Source organism: Lissotriton vulgaris, chromosome 8, assembly GCF_964263255.1.
Source record: "Lissotriton vulgaris chromosome 8, aLisVul1.2, whole genome shotgun sequence".
In the NCBI taxonomy this organism is placed as follows: Eukaryota; Metazoa; Chordata; class Amphibia; order Caudata; family Salamandridae; genus Lissotriton; species Lissotriton vulgaris.
Window position 1 is genome coordinate 204,610,065 of NC_141696.1, and position 15,238 is coordinate 204,625,302.

At 45.7% G+C, this 15,238-nt stretch overlaps 1 protein-coding gene across 1 annotated transcript in view; it reads left to right on the forward strand.

Annotated features, from left to right (window-relative positions):
- The window catches only part of LOC147696876 (glutamate carboxypeptidase 2-like), a 653,445-nt gene that overhangs the window by 140,367 nt on the left and 497,840 nt on the right, over positions 1-15,238 (forward strand). The window contains exon 2 of the mRNA XM_086933984.1: positions 3,485-3,593. Coding sequence (XP_086790110.1) covers positions 3,485-3,593 — 109 coding nt within the window. The remainder of the gene's footprint in view (positions 1-3,484; positions 3,594-15,238) is intronic.

A 15,238-nucleotide genomic window follows, 5' to 3' on the forward strand; every position in this document is an offset into this window, starting at 1 on the left:
TGAGTAAGTACGTAACACCCATTGTGTCACACCATCAGTGTCACGCCATCATCATACGATAAAGTTCCGCTCACAAGGTATTAGAAGAATACATTGCAATATCTTCCCACGTAGATTGTGGGAATGAGCATCAATTGCAAGACACACAGGTTAATCTAGAAAAGACTATTCACTTCTGAAACTTTCTGTACCATCAGTTTCAACAATTGAGTCTTCCATTAAATATCAATAAGTAAGATACAAGATGTCTCAACTTCTTCTGGGTTCTTCATGGGAAAGACGCTACATGAACAAGTTGCAATAAAATTCAATTTTTTAGATGTAATGAGAAAAAACAGGCCTAGAAATTTATGTCAAGTGAAATACATTTCAAAATAATATACCATTATTAATAAACAAATATACTTTCATATAAGCAAGTTTAAATTAAACTGTACATTACTTAAAGCAGTTAACATCGGGGAATTATTGCTTGTCAATTTTCAATGACAGGTATGACTCACTATTACATTTTGAGAACCTCTATACATATAACATAAAGCTATACATTAAAATGTTAGTTTCTTATAAGGAAAGAAAAGACTCTATTAACATACAGATTCATCATGGAAAGTTTCATCTTTCTAACTTGTTGCATATACATTTTGTACCAACTTTTCAATGTGCATTACAATGAGAGTAAAAGAAGACAGTTTCAAGTTTTTAGTATGTTTATATGTATGATTTTAATGTAACATCTGACTTAGTTTAATGGCAAATAAGCTCAATATGTATGGCAAATATACTTTCATATATTAGGTTATTCAAAAGCATTTTAGTTATAGCTTTCATATTCATGTTTATTATTAATTATATCCTATTTGAAAATGGTTTTATAGCTATACAACTAATAAGTTAGACCAATTAGCCATTCAGTATATGATTTTCACTATTTCTACAACTTAAGGATGCTTATGAGGTGCTTTTAATTTTTTTCTCTCAAAATCATTCTTCCAGAGCGTGTGCAAGATGCACATTCACTTTGTGTTGATTTTTCTCTTACTGTATGGTTTCTGCGTCTTGCAAAGATTTAGCAGTTTTTACACTGCATCAAACCAAAGATATGCAGTTTTAATGAATTAAGTGAAAATAGTGCCAAAAAGTACAAATCACCGACTGTGTTTATCAAGTCATGCTGGACCGGGACAAAGTCACAAGTATAGGATGGCCACGATGGAGCAGGACCAACTACAGGACCCACAGAACAAAAATACCTAAAATCCTGGTCCCATAGTTCCACGTCGAGGATGCGTCATGCAGCGGTGAGTCCTAGGAGCTGCGATGTAAGGTCCTACGTTGTTGTCTAGGATGCCCTGGACGAAGGGCTTGCAATGTGAAGACCTGCGTCTAGAACATGTTGTGCAGTAGCAGTACGAGGAAGGCTGAAGAAGGCTGCAGGCACTGATGTGAAGTCCTTGTGGCACAGATGCGAAGTCCTTGTTCCAGGAACGTCCATGCACCAGAGGAGATGTGTCCGTTCTGCTCGGGGTAGCATTGTGTCTGGCAAAGCATCTTGAGGCCCACTTCCAAGAGTCCAGGACTGGGCTGGCTCCACTTGGCAGGTTAGAACTCGGTCCAGGTCCTGGGTTCAAGTTGTTGGAGCCTTCTGTCCCTGAGGCTGTACCCAGCCAACTAGCCCTTAGCCACTCTGGGGTCCTAGGTTCAACAGATATAGGTCCAGTGTTTCTCACCCAGACAACAGCGAAGCAGGCAGCAGGCTAGCAAACAGCGGGGCAGCAGTCCTTCAGAGCAACGGTACCGCAGAGTGACAATCCTTTCAGCAGCACAACAGTCCTTCTTCCTGGTAGAGGACATAGATTGGTAAAGGTACCAAAGAGGTGGGGTCTGGGGTCCCACATCTATACCTGGTGTCCACTTTGAAGTGGAGGAAGTCTCTGGAGGTTTTCACCTCCATAAGTTATCCGGCATCCCCTTCCTCCCTGTTCTGGCCCTGGTCACAATGACTAGTGTAAAACCTTTTGTGGGAGTGCACAGGCAGAGTATTTGTGATATGCAAGTGTGGTTGGTGACAGCGGCTCACCCTCATTGGTTCAGAGTGACCCATCCTGCCACCACCTAACTTCTCTTTGTCCCACTGTCTGGAAACAATACACAAAGACCAGCTGGCAGCTACACGTAGTCCTGTGGCCCAAGTTCAGGCTGCCGGCACCAAATGATTAGGACAAGAAAAATGCCAACTTTCTGAAAGTTACACAACAAAAGACTAAAGGCCATAAGTATCAAGCACAAATGCGATCGCAAACACCAAAATTCGCAGAATTTTGGCGTTTCCAATTGCATTTTTGCGAAATGGTATGTATGAAGCAAATCTGCGTGCAAAATAAGGAATCGCACAATTTCGATTCCTTATTTTGCGATTGCATTTAAGGAATCGCAAATTTTGCGATTCCTTAAATGCAATGTAAGAAGCACAATAAAGTGCAATTTCGCCTTAAGGAATCGCAAATTACCACCAACTTCAAATTGGTGGTAATTTGAGATTTCTTTGAAAAATGCACTTTTTAGCATTTTTCAAAAGTGCCTTGTGACGCACATACATGCCCTTAGCGCATGTATGTGTGCCACATGTGCACCCATGCTTATTTCAGGGGTGCAACAGGGTGTCCTTTTGACACCCTTGTACCCTTGAAATTGCATTCTCAATTTGCGATTAGCTAATTGCTAATCGCAAATTGAGAATGTCTTCCCATTCATTCCTATGGGCCTCTAGGCCCATAGGAATGAAGGGGGAGGTATTCCTTAATTTCAAATCACAAATTGAGATTCGCGATTAAGGAATGTGTAGGATTCGCAAAATGTATTGCAAATCCTACATACATAGCATTTTGCGATTCTAAGATAGTGATTCGCAAAAAATCGCTATTTGAGAATTGCTAAATGACTTTTTGATACATATGGCCCTTAGCCACCAAATTCACTGCTGTTCACTATTCAAACTGCCATTGTCAGAAGTGGGAAAGACAAAGTCGGAACGCCGCAAGTGAAAGATTAGGAAAATGCAGAGAAATTAATACTTTCAACAAAGAACAGGTTCAGAGGCTGCAATGGAAGTCAAGAGGCTACTTAGGTTGGTGGCAGAATCAGTGCTGCAGACCCACTAGTAGCGTTTAATCAACAGGTACTTGGTACAGGCTGTAACACGTTACTAGGGACTTCCAGGTAAATTAAATGTGCCAATTGGGTATAAGCCAATTCTACCATGTTTTAAGAGCTTTATCAATTGGTAAATGCAGTAAAGTGTGGAGCGTCCTAAAGCAAGCAGAAACAAAGTCAGCAAAACAGTGGGATTGAAGGCAAAATGTTAGAGGAGAAACACACCAAGGGTGACAGGTCTAACAAACACTAGTAACAAAAATTTGAATTTCTGAATTTTGAATTATTTTTGGTCTGATTGTTAAAATGTACTTTTGGATATCTTTTGCAGGCTGGTTCACAAGGCCCAACAAAGACAGAATAACAGTCAGTAAGCATCTGAATATGAGAACTAAGTTTTGGGCTGAAATGAAAGCTGAAAATATCAGAACATTTCTACAGTAAGTATATACTTTTATTACAATTATTTTAAGTGTGATTGTTTTATGCGGTAACATCAGAGTGCTCTAGAATTCGGCTTCTCCAACCATTCAATCGTTTAATAGCCTACAGTCTTTTACAGAATGAGAAGAAGTTTTATGGCACTATGAAGGCGGATCCTACTGAAGTCAAGAAGTATCAGTTTGAGCATCATGGAAATGACACAGATGTAGAGTGGCAGGCAAGGGCATACATTGGGGACAAGCATAGGCAATGCCAATAGCTGTGGCTTTAAAGGAATCTTGCATGTTAATGTGAAGCATTACAAGTAAATGGCATGGGAATGGACATGTATTTGTGTGGAAGAAGAGACCTGTAGAACAATTTGGTGTAAGTTTAAAGGTGAGGTGACAGTTGAACTGTCAATCTAGACCTAAACATCCATGTACCTTAATGACTGCCCTCCTTTAATCTGATCTGCTTCCAGAGAAAAACATCATAAATAATCTACTTATCTAATTGTAATTGTAATTTATATTTATATAGCGCATTATCACCAACGGTCTCTAAGCGCTTGCTTTGGGAACCCGTCCTGGTTTTTCCCTGTGAGATAACCCGTAATGGGCACCCCCAAGGTAAAAGCAAGGCATCCCACCGCGGGGGCCATATTGGAGATTAAGCAAGCTATTGCCCAGAGTTGCAGAGTGTGAACCCGTGATTCGAGCAGGCACCGAAGCGAGAATTATCCAGTCCATGGACATTTTGGGCTCAAGACCCTGCCGCGCCAGGAATTGAACCCTGGTCCCGGGTCTGACCTCTGCTTCATGGTCTGCCTCTGCTAACCATTGAGCCACACTTCTCCACACTCTCTAAGACACTTTAACAGCATTACAATGCCATGTTTGTGCCCCTGAAAGTTCAATATCAGGCAGCTGAATAAATAAACAGAATCATCATAGCTGTGTGGAGGGTGAGAACTTTTTTTTGTAGAAGCACACCACGTCTGCCCAATCAAAAGATGTACTCCTGGCTCCCAACATGCAGGCAGAGACTAAGCCCCTTTCTAGTGATGCACATATAATTGTCTGGCAACAGCAGTGCTGTCAAGCCAGACCATAAACATGAGGCAGGTGAGAGACATAGGGAAAGAGGGAAACAAGCTAGAAAATACACGCAAGCTTGATGTGAACAACCAACTTCTAAACATACCATTAGGAATAAGCAAAAGACTCCGACCTGAGACAAACAGGGCCTATGTGAGGTTATTTCTGGATTATTCTTGCAACTAGTCAAAATAAGTCAAAGAGCAAAAATATTTTGGAAACATAGGAAACAAAATGGGAAATAAAGTTGCTGGGATCGGCAAGGCCGATAAGTCTCACTTATTTCTTTAACCCCTTGGCTGCGGGGCTCATTCCCCTGCCACGTTGGGGGGGAGGGGGGCGGGCACAGCACCCCGGTGCTCATGACGAGCTGAGTTCGTCATGAGCCACGGTTCTCGTGTACTCATGACGAGCTGAGCTCGCCATGACCACACCCGTTCCTTAGAACGCTGAGCACAGCAGGGGAATTAGCCCCGCGCGTGAGCATTCGAACGGTCATGACGAGCTCAGCTCGTCATGAGCATACGAGAACTGTGGCTTATGACGAGCTGAGCTCGTCATGAGCGTGGGGTGGGTTAAGAGCTCCCTTGCATGCCTTTGAAAAGCTGCAATAGGCACTTTGCAATTCAGGAAATTACTGCTGACTGAGGCAAACTTCAGTGCCATTGTCGTTACTACAGGTCCCATGTATCAGAAACTAAGGAAGGTGTCAGTACTGTAAGTCATTACTAGAGGTCCCATGGGTTGCAACCAGGATATCCATATTAATGAACAGACCAGTTCTTGTCTGTATGGATCAGGGCACATTCCTCTCTACTGCACCCAAAGCATACCCATTTTCCAATAACTAAAGTTGACCGCATTACTATTGGAATGTCCTTTCAATTTACAAATTTTGAAGATGTTAAAAGTGATCATTTTCCAAGGTGCAAAAATCTCAAACCTACCAATGTAAGACATTTGAAAAAGGGGGAGGAACGGTGGGCTAGAATGAGCACAGGGTTTAACCTCCTCCACCTCCAATCTAATGACATATTTTGAGCACAATGGATATTTAACACGTATAGCGTTATTAGGGCTACTGGATGTCACTTTGACACTTCTTTTCCTGTCCTTGGTTTTCAGTTGACAAATCAGTGTATTTTGGAAGCTGTTCTGTTTAATTGACCTAATTACTATATATTCTTTTCAGAGTACTACAGGGCGGTCTACTGTTTACATCAATAAAAGGGTTATAACCATCCCTGCTGTCACTCACCTGTGCTCTCATGAATCCATGCATCCATCCAATGACTCGTTCTTGCTTTCAATAACTCACCCTTTCCCAATACTATACACACACAAACTCCCCAATCAATAAAAAGGAACTGTAATTTGTAAGCCAACTATTTGGTTTACTGCTAGTCAAGGGTGACCATATTTTATAACCAAAACCGAGTGCATGCCTTAAAACCGAAAAGCAGTACTAAAATGTTGGTGTGACTATGAAGCATTGAATGATTTAACTGGTAGCATTCGAAAACAAAGACAAATGCTGAAAATGTGACAAATTAAATTTAACTTTGACATACAGTATAATCTCTGTACATTGCTTCCTTTGAGTACTAACAAGTCATGCACAAATCACAAATTCTGGGACTCTCCCAGCAGATCTTTATGCTAGTCCGTGATGGGTTTAAGAGTGTTCTCAGTAGTGGGTGAATGCTATTCTGATAGGTGTGATAGGCATGTTTATAGTTTGTGGCTCCTAGTCTGGGAGGGGTGCGAATGTGCTGTCATTAGGCAGTGGCTTCTACTGTGATGGTTGCGAGTGCTTCGGTTGTGCAAATCTGCTACTCTGCTAGGGCTGTGAGAGCTCTGTGTAACGGGAGCAAGCTACCTTTTGTGCACACTTGGCAGAATTCAGTGGCTAGTGTGTGGGACTCAGAGTGCTCTCAGTAATGTGAGGCTCATACTCTGTGAGGAATGTACTAGTGCTGTCTGCAGTGTGACTACTAATCTGAGACAGTGCTGAAGGTGTGGTGCATCGACCAGAGCGGTTGACTTGGTAGCAAGGGGTTCATGGTTCGATCCTCGGTGCCCAAGGCACCTCAGCACCATTTGGCTCTGGGCAGTAGCTCAATTAGTCTCCCTGATGGCTCCCAGCACCTTGAAACCTTAAGGGGTGATACGTTTGCACTTTAAAAACTTGTTTTTCCTTCCTGTGCCCAGTTCTCCCGCGCCCCGCCCGTTTTTCCCATCGCTGCGTCCCTGCGGCCCGCCCTGTTTGCAATCCCATTTGCCACCCCGCTCCTGCCTCCCAGCTGCTCCTCCCTCCCACATTCCCTCATATGGATGCCTCGCAGCAGACGCGCGCCAAAGGCACACCACTGGCGCGCCAAAGGCACGCCTAAGGCAAGCTAGTCTGCACCTGGACCGCGCCCAGCGCCAGGACTCCTGGACCCCGCGAATGCCACAACGCTGGACACCGCTATGATGCCAGAACCCTCCACGCACTCAACACCGGACGATCACACACCTACTTCCTGGCCACCACAAAGCGCACCCACGGAGCTTTCACCTTTTGGAACTGCGGCTTCACAAGCATCCGCCCCACCATGCTACTGACCAGGAAAGAACCCAACCACCTCAGATGCATCATTCTCAACACCTGCTCCACCGGCAAACAAGCCGTTGAACTCTGTGACCTACTCGACTCAACCTCCCCAGACGTCACCTTACTGACGGAGATCTGGCTGAACCCTGTCTCGCCACCCGACATAGCCATAGCCGTCCCAGAAGGCTACAAATTCAACCGCAGGGACTGCACCAACAGAGCAGGAGGAGGAATCGCCATCGTCCACAAGAACACTCTCAGAGACTTAACCAACACCTACGACACCCTCAGCACTGCCAAACACCTGCACTTCCAGATCCACACCGACCCCAACACCATCCTCAGCGAAACCCTCGTCTACAGACCCCCTGGACCCCGACCACAGTTCAGCGACTCCATCGCCGAGTTCGTCAGCACACACGCTCTCACCTCCACGGACTACATCCTCCACGGAGACCTGAACTTCCACCTCGAACAACGATGATGCCAACTCCACCACCCTAATCGACAACCTAGCCAACCTCAGACTCAGACAACTCGTCACAACACCCACCCACTCCGCCGGTCACATGCTTGACCCCATCTTCTCCGCAAACCCCCACGTCTCCTTCAACCACACGACCGAACTCCACTGGACCGACCATCACTGCATCCACTTCACCTTGAAGAAACCCACCACACACCACCGCACCCAACAGATGCCTCGCTGCTGCTGGAGCAAAGTCACTGAAGACCAGCTAACCACCAACACCTTCTCCCGGAGCCCACCCGCCAACCCCACCGACCCTGACACCGCCGCCCGCAACCTCAGACAGTGGATCAACGACTGCGCCAACACCCTCACCCCGATCAAGAAACCCTCTAACAGTCACACCAACAAAAAAGCTAGCTGGTTCACTGAAGACCTCCGGGCCTCCAAGCAAACCTGCCGAAAGCTGGAGAAGATCTGGCTCAGTGAACGAACACCAGACAGCTACACAGCCCACAAGAACGCCACCCGCAAACACCATCACCTCATCAGATCCGCCAAAGGGGCCTCCTTCAAAAACTGCCTAGACAACAATGCGCACAACAGCAAAGAGCTCTTCAACATCATGAAGGAACTCTCCAACCCGAACTCCAACACCAACGACGTCCCACCCTCACAAGACCTGTGCGACTCGCTGGCCACCTTCTTCCACCGCAAGATCGCAGACATCCACTACAGCTTCAACGCCACGACCACCCCGACAACCCCGACAACCACTGAGACCTACGCCCCCACGACCAACATCCGCACCAACTGCCTGCTCTCCTTGACCAATATCAACAACGACGACACCATCAAGATCATGAACACCATCCACTCTGGATCTACGTCAGACCCATGCCCACACCACATCTTCAACAAAGCCAGCACATCCATCACACTCCATTTCCAAAAAGTCAACAACACCTCCGTTCGAGCCAGCAACCTTCCCGGAGAGATGGAAGCACGCCGCAATCAACGCCTTACTCAAAAAACCCAAGGCGGACCCCAAGGACCTCAAGTACTTCCGTCCCATCTCCCTGCTCCCGTTCCGGCAAAGGTCATCAAGAAGACCGTCAGCGAACAACTGACCCGCTACCTCGAGGAGAACAACATTCTGGACCCTTCTCAGTCCGGGTTCTGAAGCAACCACAGCACCGAGACTGCCCTCTTTGCCGCCACTGATGACATCAAGTCCCTGCTGGACAACGGAGAAACGGCGGCCCTCATCCTCTTGGACCTGTCAGCCGCCTTTGACATGGTTTGCCACCACATACTACGAACACGCCTTCACAACGCCGGGATCCAAGAGAAGGCCCTTGACTGGACCATTTCCTTCCTCTCCAGCAGAACACAGAGAACATCCACCTTCCCCTGTTCAACTCCGAAACCACTGAGATCATCTGTGGCATACCCCAGGGCTCATCCCTCAGCCCAACTCCGTTGAACATCTACATGGCACCACTCACCCACGTCCCCAACATCATCTCCTACACCGATGACACCCAGCTGATCCTCTCACTCACCAAGCACCCACACACTGCAAAAACCAACCTTCACGAAGGAATGAAGTCCATCGCTGAATGAATGAGGAACAGCCGACTGAAGCTGAACTCGGACAAGACGAAGATCCTCATCCTCGGATCCACCCCTTAGGCCTAGGACAACTTCTGGTGGCCGACCACACTGGGAACAGCTCCAACACCCACCGACCACGTACGCAACCTAGGGGTCATCCTTGACTCCACCCTCTCCATGACTAAACAGGTCAACACCCTCTCCTCCTCCTGCTTCAACACCCTCCACATGCTCCGCAGGATCTATAAGTGGATCCCTACTGAAACGAGAAGAGCGGTCACCCAGGCCCTCGTCAGAAGCAGGTTGGACTACGGAAACGCCCTCTATGCAGGAACCTCTGCTAAACTCCTGAGACGGCTCCAATGCATCCAGAATGCCTCTGCACGCCTGATCCTCGACATCCCTCGCCGCAGCCACATCACACCCCACCTGAGACCTGCACTGGCACCCGGTCAACAAGAGGATAACCTTCAAGTTCCTCAACCACGCACACAAGGCACTCCACAACACTGGACCAACGTACCTCAACAGACAACTCAGCCTCTATACCCCCACCCGCCAGTTCCGCTCTGCCGACCTTGCCCTCACGACAGTCCCCCGCTTCCAAAGAGCGACTTCCGGCGACAGATCGTTCTCCTACCTCGCCGCCAAGACCTCGAACATCCTCCCCATCCACCTACGACAGACCCAAGTCTTGCTGACCGTCAGAAAACTCCTCAAGACCTGGCTGTTCGAGCAGTAGCAGCATTCCCCACCCCAGTGCCTTGAGACCCTCACGAGTGAGTAGTGCACTTTACAAGTTATATGATTGATTGATTCATTGATTGACAAATAGGAATTATTTTTATTATTATAAGCTAGTGTGAGTTTTCTCACTGTAAAGAGGTGAACAAACGCTTCCATTAAAGTGTGAGTGCTAGTGTGTGAGTGGTGGGAGTGCTGGCAGAACTAGCTGGTTTGTGTGCTGGTATGTTTCCCTTTCAGGAATGTCTTCTCTGGACCAACCTACTTGGCTTACAAGATCATCCGGCCACAGAGAGGTCCTTTGCCTCCTCTTCTTCCAGGCTAAAACCTGGGTTCCACAATGGCTAGGTTGAAGATGTTCACATACCCTGACATCAGTGCTTAATATGTAAAGATAATAGGTGTTTGTGCCCAGAATATTTTTAAAGAGGTCAGCACCAGGTCTACCCAGTGCATTCATGGACATCACCTAAGGATGAAGAGCAGCAAGCCAAATTAGAGAGGCTGCCTTCCTCTTGAGATGTTTGGGGAGAGGTGACAATCGTATTTAGTGAAAACTTTAAAATGTGTTCTTAGTTCAAACTTTAGATTAAACTTAAAACATTGAGCAGGACATAGTAAACTACAAACTGTAAGAGTGCAGAACCATACCAGTTTTTAATGCCAGAGCACAATCTCAGCCCTATGAGTCAGCAGTATTCACAATCTCTCTCACTGCAGCTACTATCCACATACATGGCAAGAGACTCAAAGACCAACACACCCAAACCCCTCCTTTACTACTGATCCACCTCAAAGCGATATCAAATGAGCATTGGCAAATCCATGAGCTGTTGGCGTTGTCAATGTCTTTTAGCCAGGTGTTATGGAGAGGAGTGGATGCATGTGGTGTGGAGTGGAATTATGTGGATATGAGTAGAATTGTTTATTGTGGAATTGAATTGTGGTTTTGTATGACACTGAGTGGGTATGTGTAGTGGAATTATGTGGCATGATGTGCAGTGGAGTTATGTGTAGTGGGGTTGTGTCATGGAGTGCAATTATGTGGCGTGGTATGGTGTGTTTTAGAGGCATGTAGTGGAGTGGAATTATGTGGCATGGTGTTGAATTATGTGGTATGCTGTGGAATTATGTGGTGTGGATTGGATGTGTGTGGTGTGTAGTGCGATTATGTGTTGTGGAGGAGAATTATGTGGTTTAGTGGAATTGTTCGGAGTTATATTCTGTGCTGTGGAATTGTGTGTCATTAAGTGAAATTATGTTGAGTGGAACTATATGGCGTAGTGTGGAGTGGAGCTATGTGGCATTGAGTGGATTTATGTGGTGTGCATTAATGTGATATGGAGTGGAGTGTAATTATTTGGAGCTTAATTTTGTGGTGTTGAGTGGTATTATATGGAATGTAATTAGGTTGCTTAGTGTGGATTTGTGTGGCGTTGAATTGTTTTGTGTGGAATTTTGTGGAATTATGTGGCATGGTGTGATGTGGAAATATGTGGAGTGGAATTATTTGGCATGGTGCTGAGTTGAATTATGAGAAGTGGAATTGTGTGTTTTGGAGTGGATATATGTAGATTGTACATATTTGGTGTGAAGTATAATTATGTTGGTTGGAGTGAAATTATGTCTATTGCAATTATCTGGATTTGAATTGTGTTGTATGGAGTGTAATTAAGTGGTTTAGAGTGGAGTGTAATTGTGTTAATCTTTATGGTGTTATTTGAAGTGGAACTGTGTGGCATGAAGCAGAGTGTGGAAGTGTGGAGTTAAAGTTGTTGGATTGTAATTATGTGGCCTGGACTGGAATTATGTGGAGTGGAATTGTGTGCAGTTGATGTGTGTGGTGGGGAATTATGCAATGTTGAAATGTGTTGTGTGTGAAGTGGAATTATGTGGTGTGGATTTGTGTGTTGCGGAATTGTGTGGAATTGTTTTGAATTATGTGGAGTTGAATGCTTGTTGTCTACATGGGCAAGCTGATTGTGGGGCATTGGTCCAGTGATCTCTGCAGTGTTTAGTTTGCTGTTGACTTGAAATGCAGGTAGCATGTCTACTGCAGTGCTGAGGGAGCCGCCTTCATGGGAGGTGAGACGATGTTGTTTGTCTTTTATATCGTCTCACCTCCCTGAAATTGGCTAAGATTATGAATACCTTTCAACAGCTGTTAATGCCTCCCCTGTGAGTGCTCAAATCTTGAGATGACTCCTGCTTTGAGTAGTTGGGTTTAAGACTGCATTAAAGTTTCAGCGAGGTCAGTGCTGGGGAAGGGCTGGCATGATGATTAAAGGCAAAGAGTAAGTCCTCTGTATTTTCTAAGCGACAGCACAGTAAGTCCTCTGTAATTACTCAGCGAGCCAGTTGCATTTCTACAGCTCTTCTCTCTGGTAGCATGTTTATTTTAAACTTGCATTGGCATGAGAGGCAGATATAAAGTTATTCTGTTCCTTCTAGACCAGGGGTACTCCTAGTACGGCCCGCGGGCTGCCCGCGGCCCGGCAAGCCTTCCTTGGCGGCCCGCGGACCTTACAGACATGTATCAGTTTTAAAAAAAAATAATTCTCGAGTGTCAGTAAATACCACCGGCTGCAGCAGCCTGGACTCAGAGAGGCTCTGCTCTCTGGGGGCCGAGAGATTCCAGCCATAGAGTGGAGCTGGAGGGGCCTCAGAAGAGGTAAAACAGAACAAAGCCTCATTAAAAAGTTAATGGTCTTTAAAGACCTGTGAAATGCTTCGTCCAGCAGCAGGAGGTCAGACTCGTGTCTGTAATGTAATGTAAAGGACACTTATATAGCACTCCTATCACTCCAAGGAGCATCTTGGCGCTCTGTGGCAGCAGCATCCATTTTGTGATGCTGAGGCTCTGTTTAACTTTAACCAGATAAAGCAGTAACTACATGTCTTCTCCCTCTAGAAGGGTGGAATGCTACTAGCGGGAGGGAGGGTAGTATTCCAAAGTGTTTGACACCTTACACAACATGTTTTGATAAAGCCAAACCAAAGTTAGCATTAACCGCGAGGATTATAATGCACTTAAGAGTATATGGTATGGCTATATCATAGAACAGCTATAAGGAGATGGTTCCAAAAGCTGCAGAGGGGCTCAGCTCATGCTAGGGAACCCTCTCCCATAAAGCCAAGCACTCTGCCTCCAGGATTGTCGAGGCCTACCATAGGAGTGGCTTATAGGTGTATATGTGTCTATATGTAAAGGTAGATATAGGGATAGTAAATCTAAGTAAGGGGTAATTACACCAGCGTACCCAGGCTGTGTGAATAGACCTGTGGTGTCAGTTTGGAACGCAAACCAGGGGTGGCACAATACATGCTGCAGCCCCTGGTAGGCTAAGGATGCACCTATGCCCTGGGTACCTATGGTACACTATACAGGGGCTCACAAGGGTGACCCAGTAACCAATCTGGTATGCACCTAAAGTACATCGTATCAATTTAGAGAGAGAACAGCTGGGCTGTGGGTCTGATTAGCAGGCCCACAGCCACACTAAAGTCGAAAAACCAGAGAATCACAGCAAAAAGTGGGGGTGACCATAGGAAGCAGACCCTACTCTCCTACAGTCGGAGCGAGTGAAAACGTGAGCTCTGGTATAGAGTGCTCTAAGGTAAATAAAAAAGTAGCTCCTAAAATAGGAGTGGTGGATGGACACAAGTACTTGGTCCATGCCCTGGGAGAGGGTCAACACAAGAAGAAGCATGACTCGTGTATGCCATCGACAAACAGGAATGTAGGATATGAGAGCGACGTTGCAGCAAACAATGTTAAGCCAATGGGCGGGATGAAGCCCACTGATTGTAAACAATATGTCTGGAAGAGACCGCGCATGCATTGCAAGACAAAACGTAAAAAGTACATGACAGGAGTGCACAGCATTACCATGAGATAGTGTTGAAAAGCAACACTTGAAAACACAGGACAGTGGAGTACAACATGTCCATTGTGTCATGGAAGAACATCTGTGTCATAAAAATATTCTATCTCAATACCCAGAATGAGCGTTGAGCTATTGAATTATGCAAGACCCAGCAGTGTATAGCATGACTGTTGTGCCAAATGTGTATGTATAGTAGTGTCTAGTAATAGTATGTACAATGCAAAGAAATAAATGGCATTTTAAATTGTCCAAGAATGGACAAACAATTTAAAATCACATAGTGGCGCAGTGAATAATAGGGCACACAAACGTGCTCAGTGCTCTGTTTTGGGTGATTCCTCGTGTACCTCCCAGAGAACTAACTGCAGTTACAAGGTGATCCATGCCTCCTGTGCCATCCGCCCAAACCCACAAGAGCTGATTACAGCCTCCCGGTGATGCATCATGCTGGGTGTCTGTTAACAATCGGGGTTCCGGTTTGCTAAGTTAGGGACCTAAGGCAAGCAGAACCCACCACTCTAGTCAGGGCAAGTCAGATACACACCAGGGATAACCTGTGCTCACCCTCTGGTATCTTGGTGCAGAGCAGGCAGGTTTATCATAAGAGACAAAGTATTTGTGCAACATACACACAGTAAATCATTGGCACACTATAAAAAGACTCCACACAAAGTTAGGAAGATAGTTGATTTTTACATCAAATCAATAAGACCAAAACGATAAAAATCCAATCAAACAAATTATTATTATCCCAGCACTAGAGACTAGACAGAGGACAGTTAAATTGGGCTCTTATTACATACTCTATAGTAAAGCTTAAGTAAATGCGTAACAACAGTGAGGGTCTAAAATCAATTGCCATTTTTTATGTGATATACAGTACTGTTTAAGCCCTCATGAGACAGCAAGGAACTACCCCAAACTTAAAGTCACAGTAAGGATTGTTGTTTGGGGACTCAAGTGACATAGGGTCCTGAAAGGCAGTCTTATGCAATTGTGAGCCAGCTGCGGGGACCGTGCTGCCAGGGGTTACAGTACCTCTAGATTGAGGTCACATGCGGGGCAGGGAGCCGGAGCGTGAGTCTTCTGAACGCTCACCCCATGCCGTCTGATGCTGAAGATGCACATTCAGGACTCAAGTCCTAAAAAAAGAAGTGGGGGACTTTCCAATTTAGGTGGTGTCACAGCAAGTGACATCATGGCAGGAACTGACATCACGGCAGGAACTGACATCACGGCAGGAAGTGAC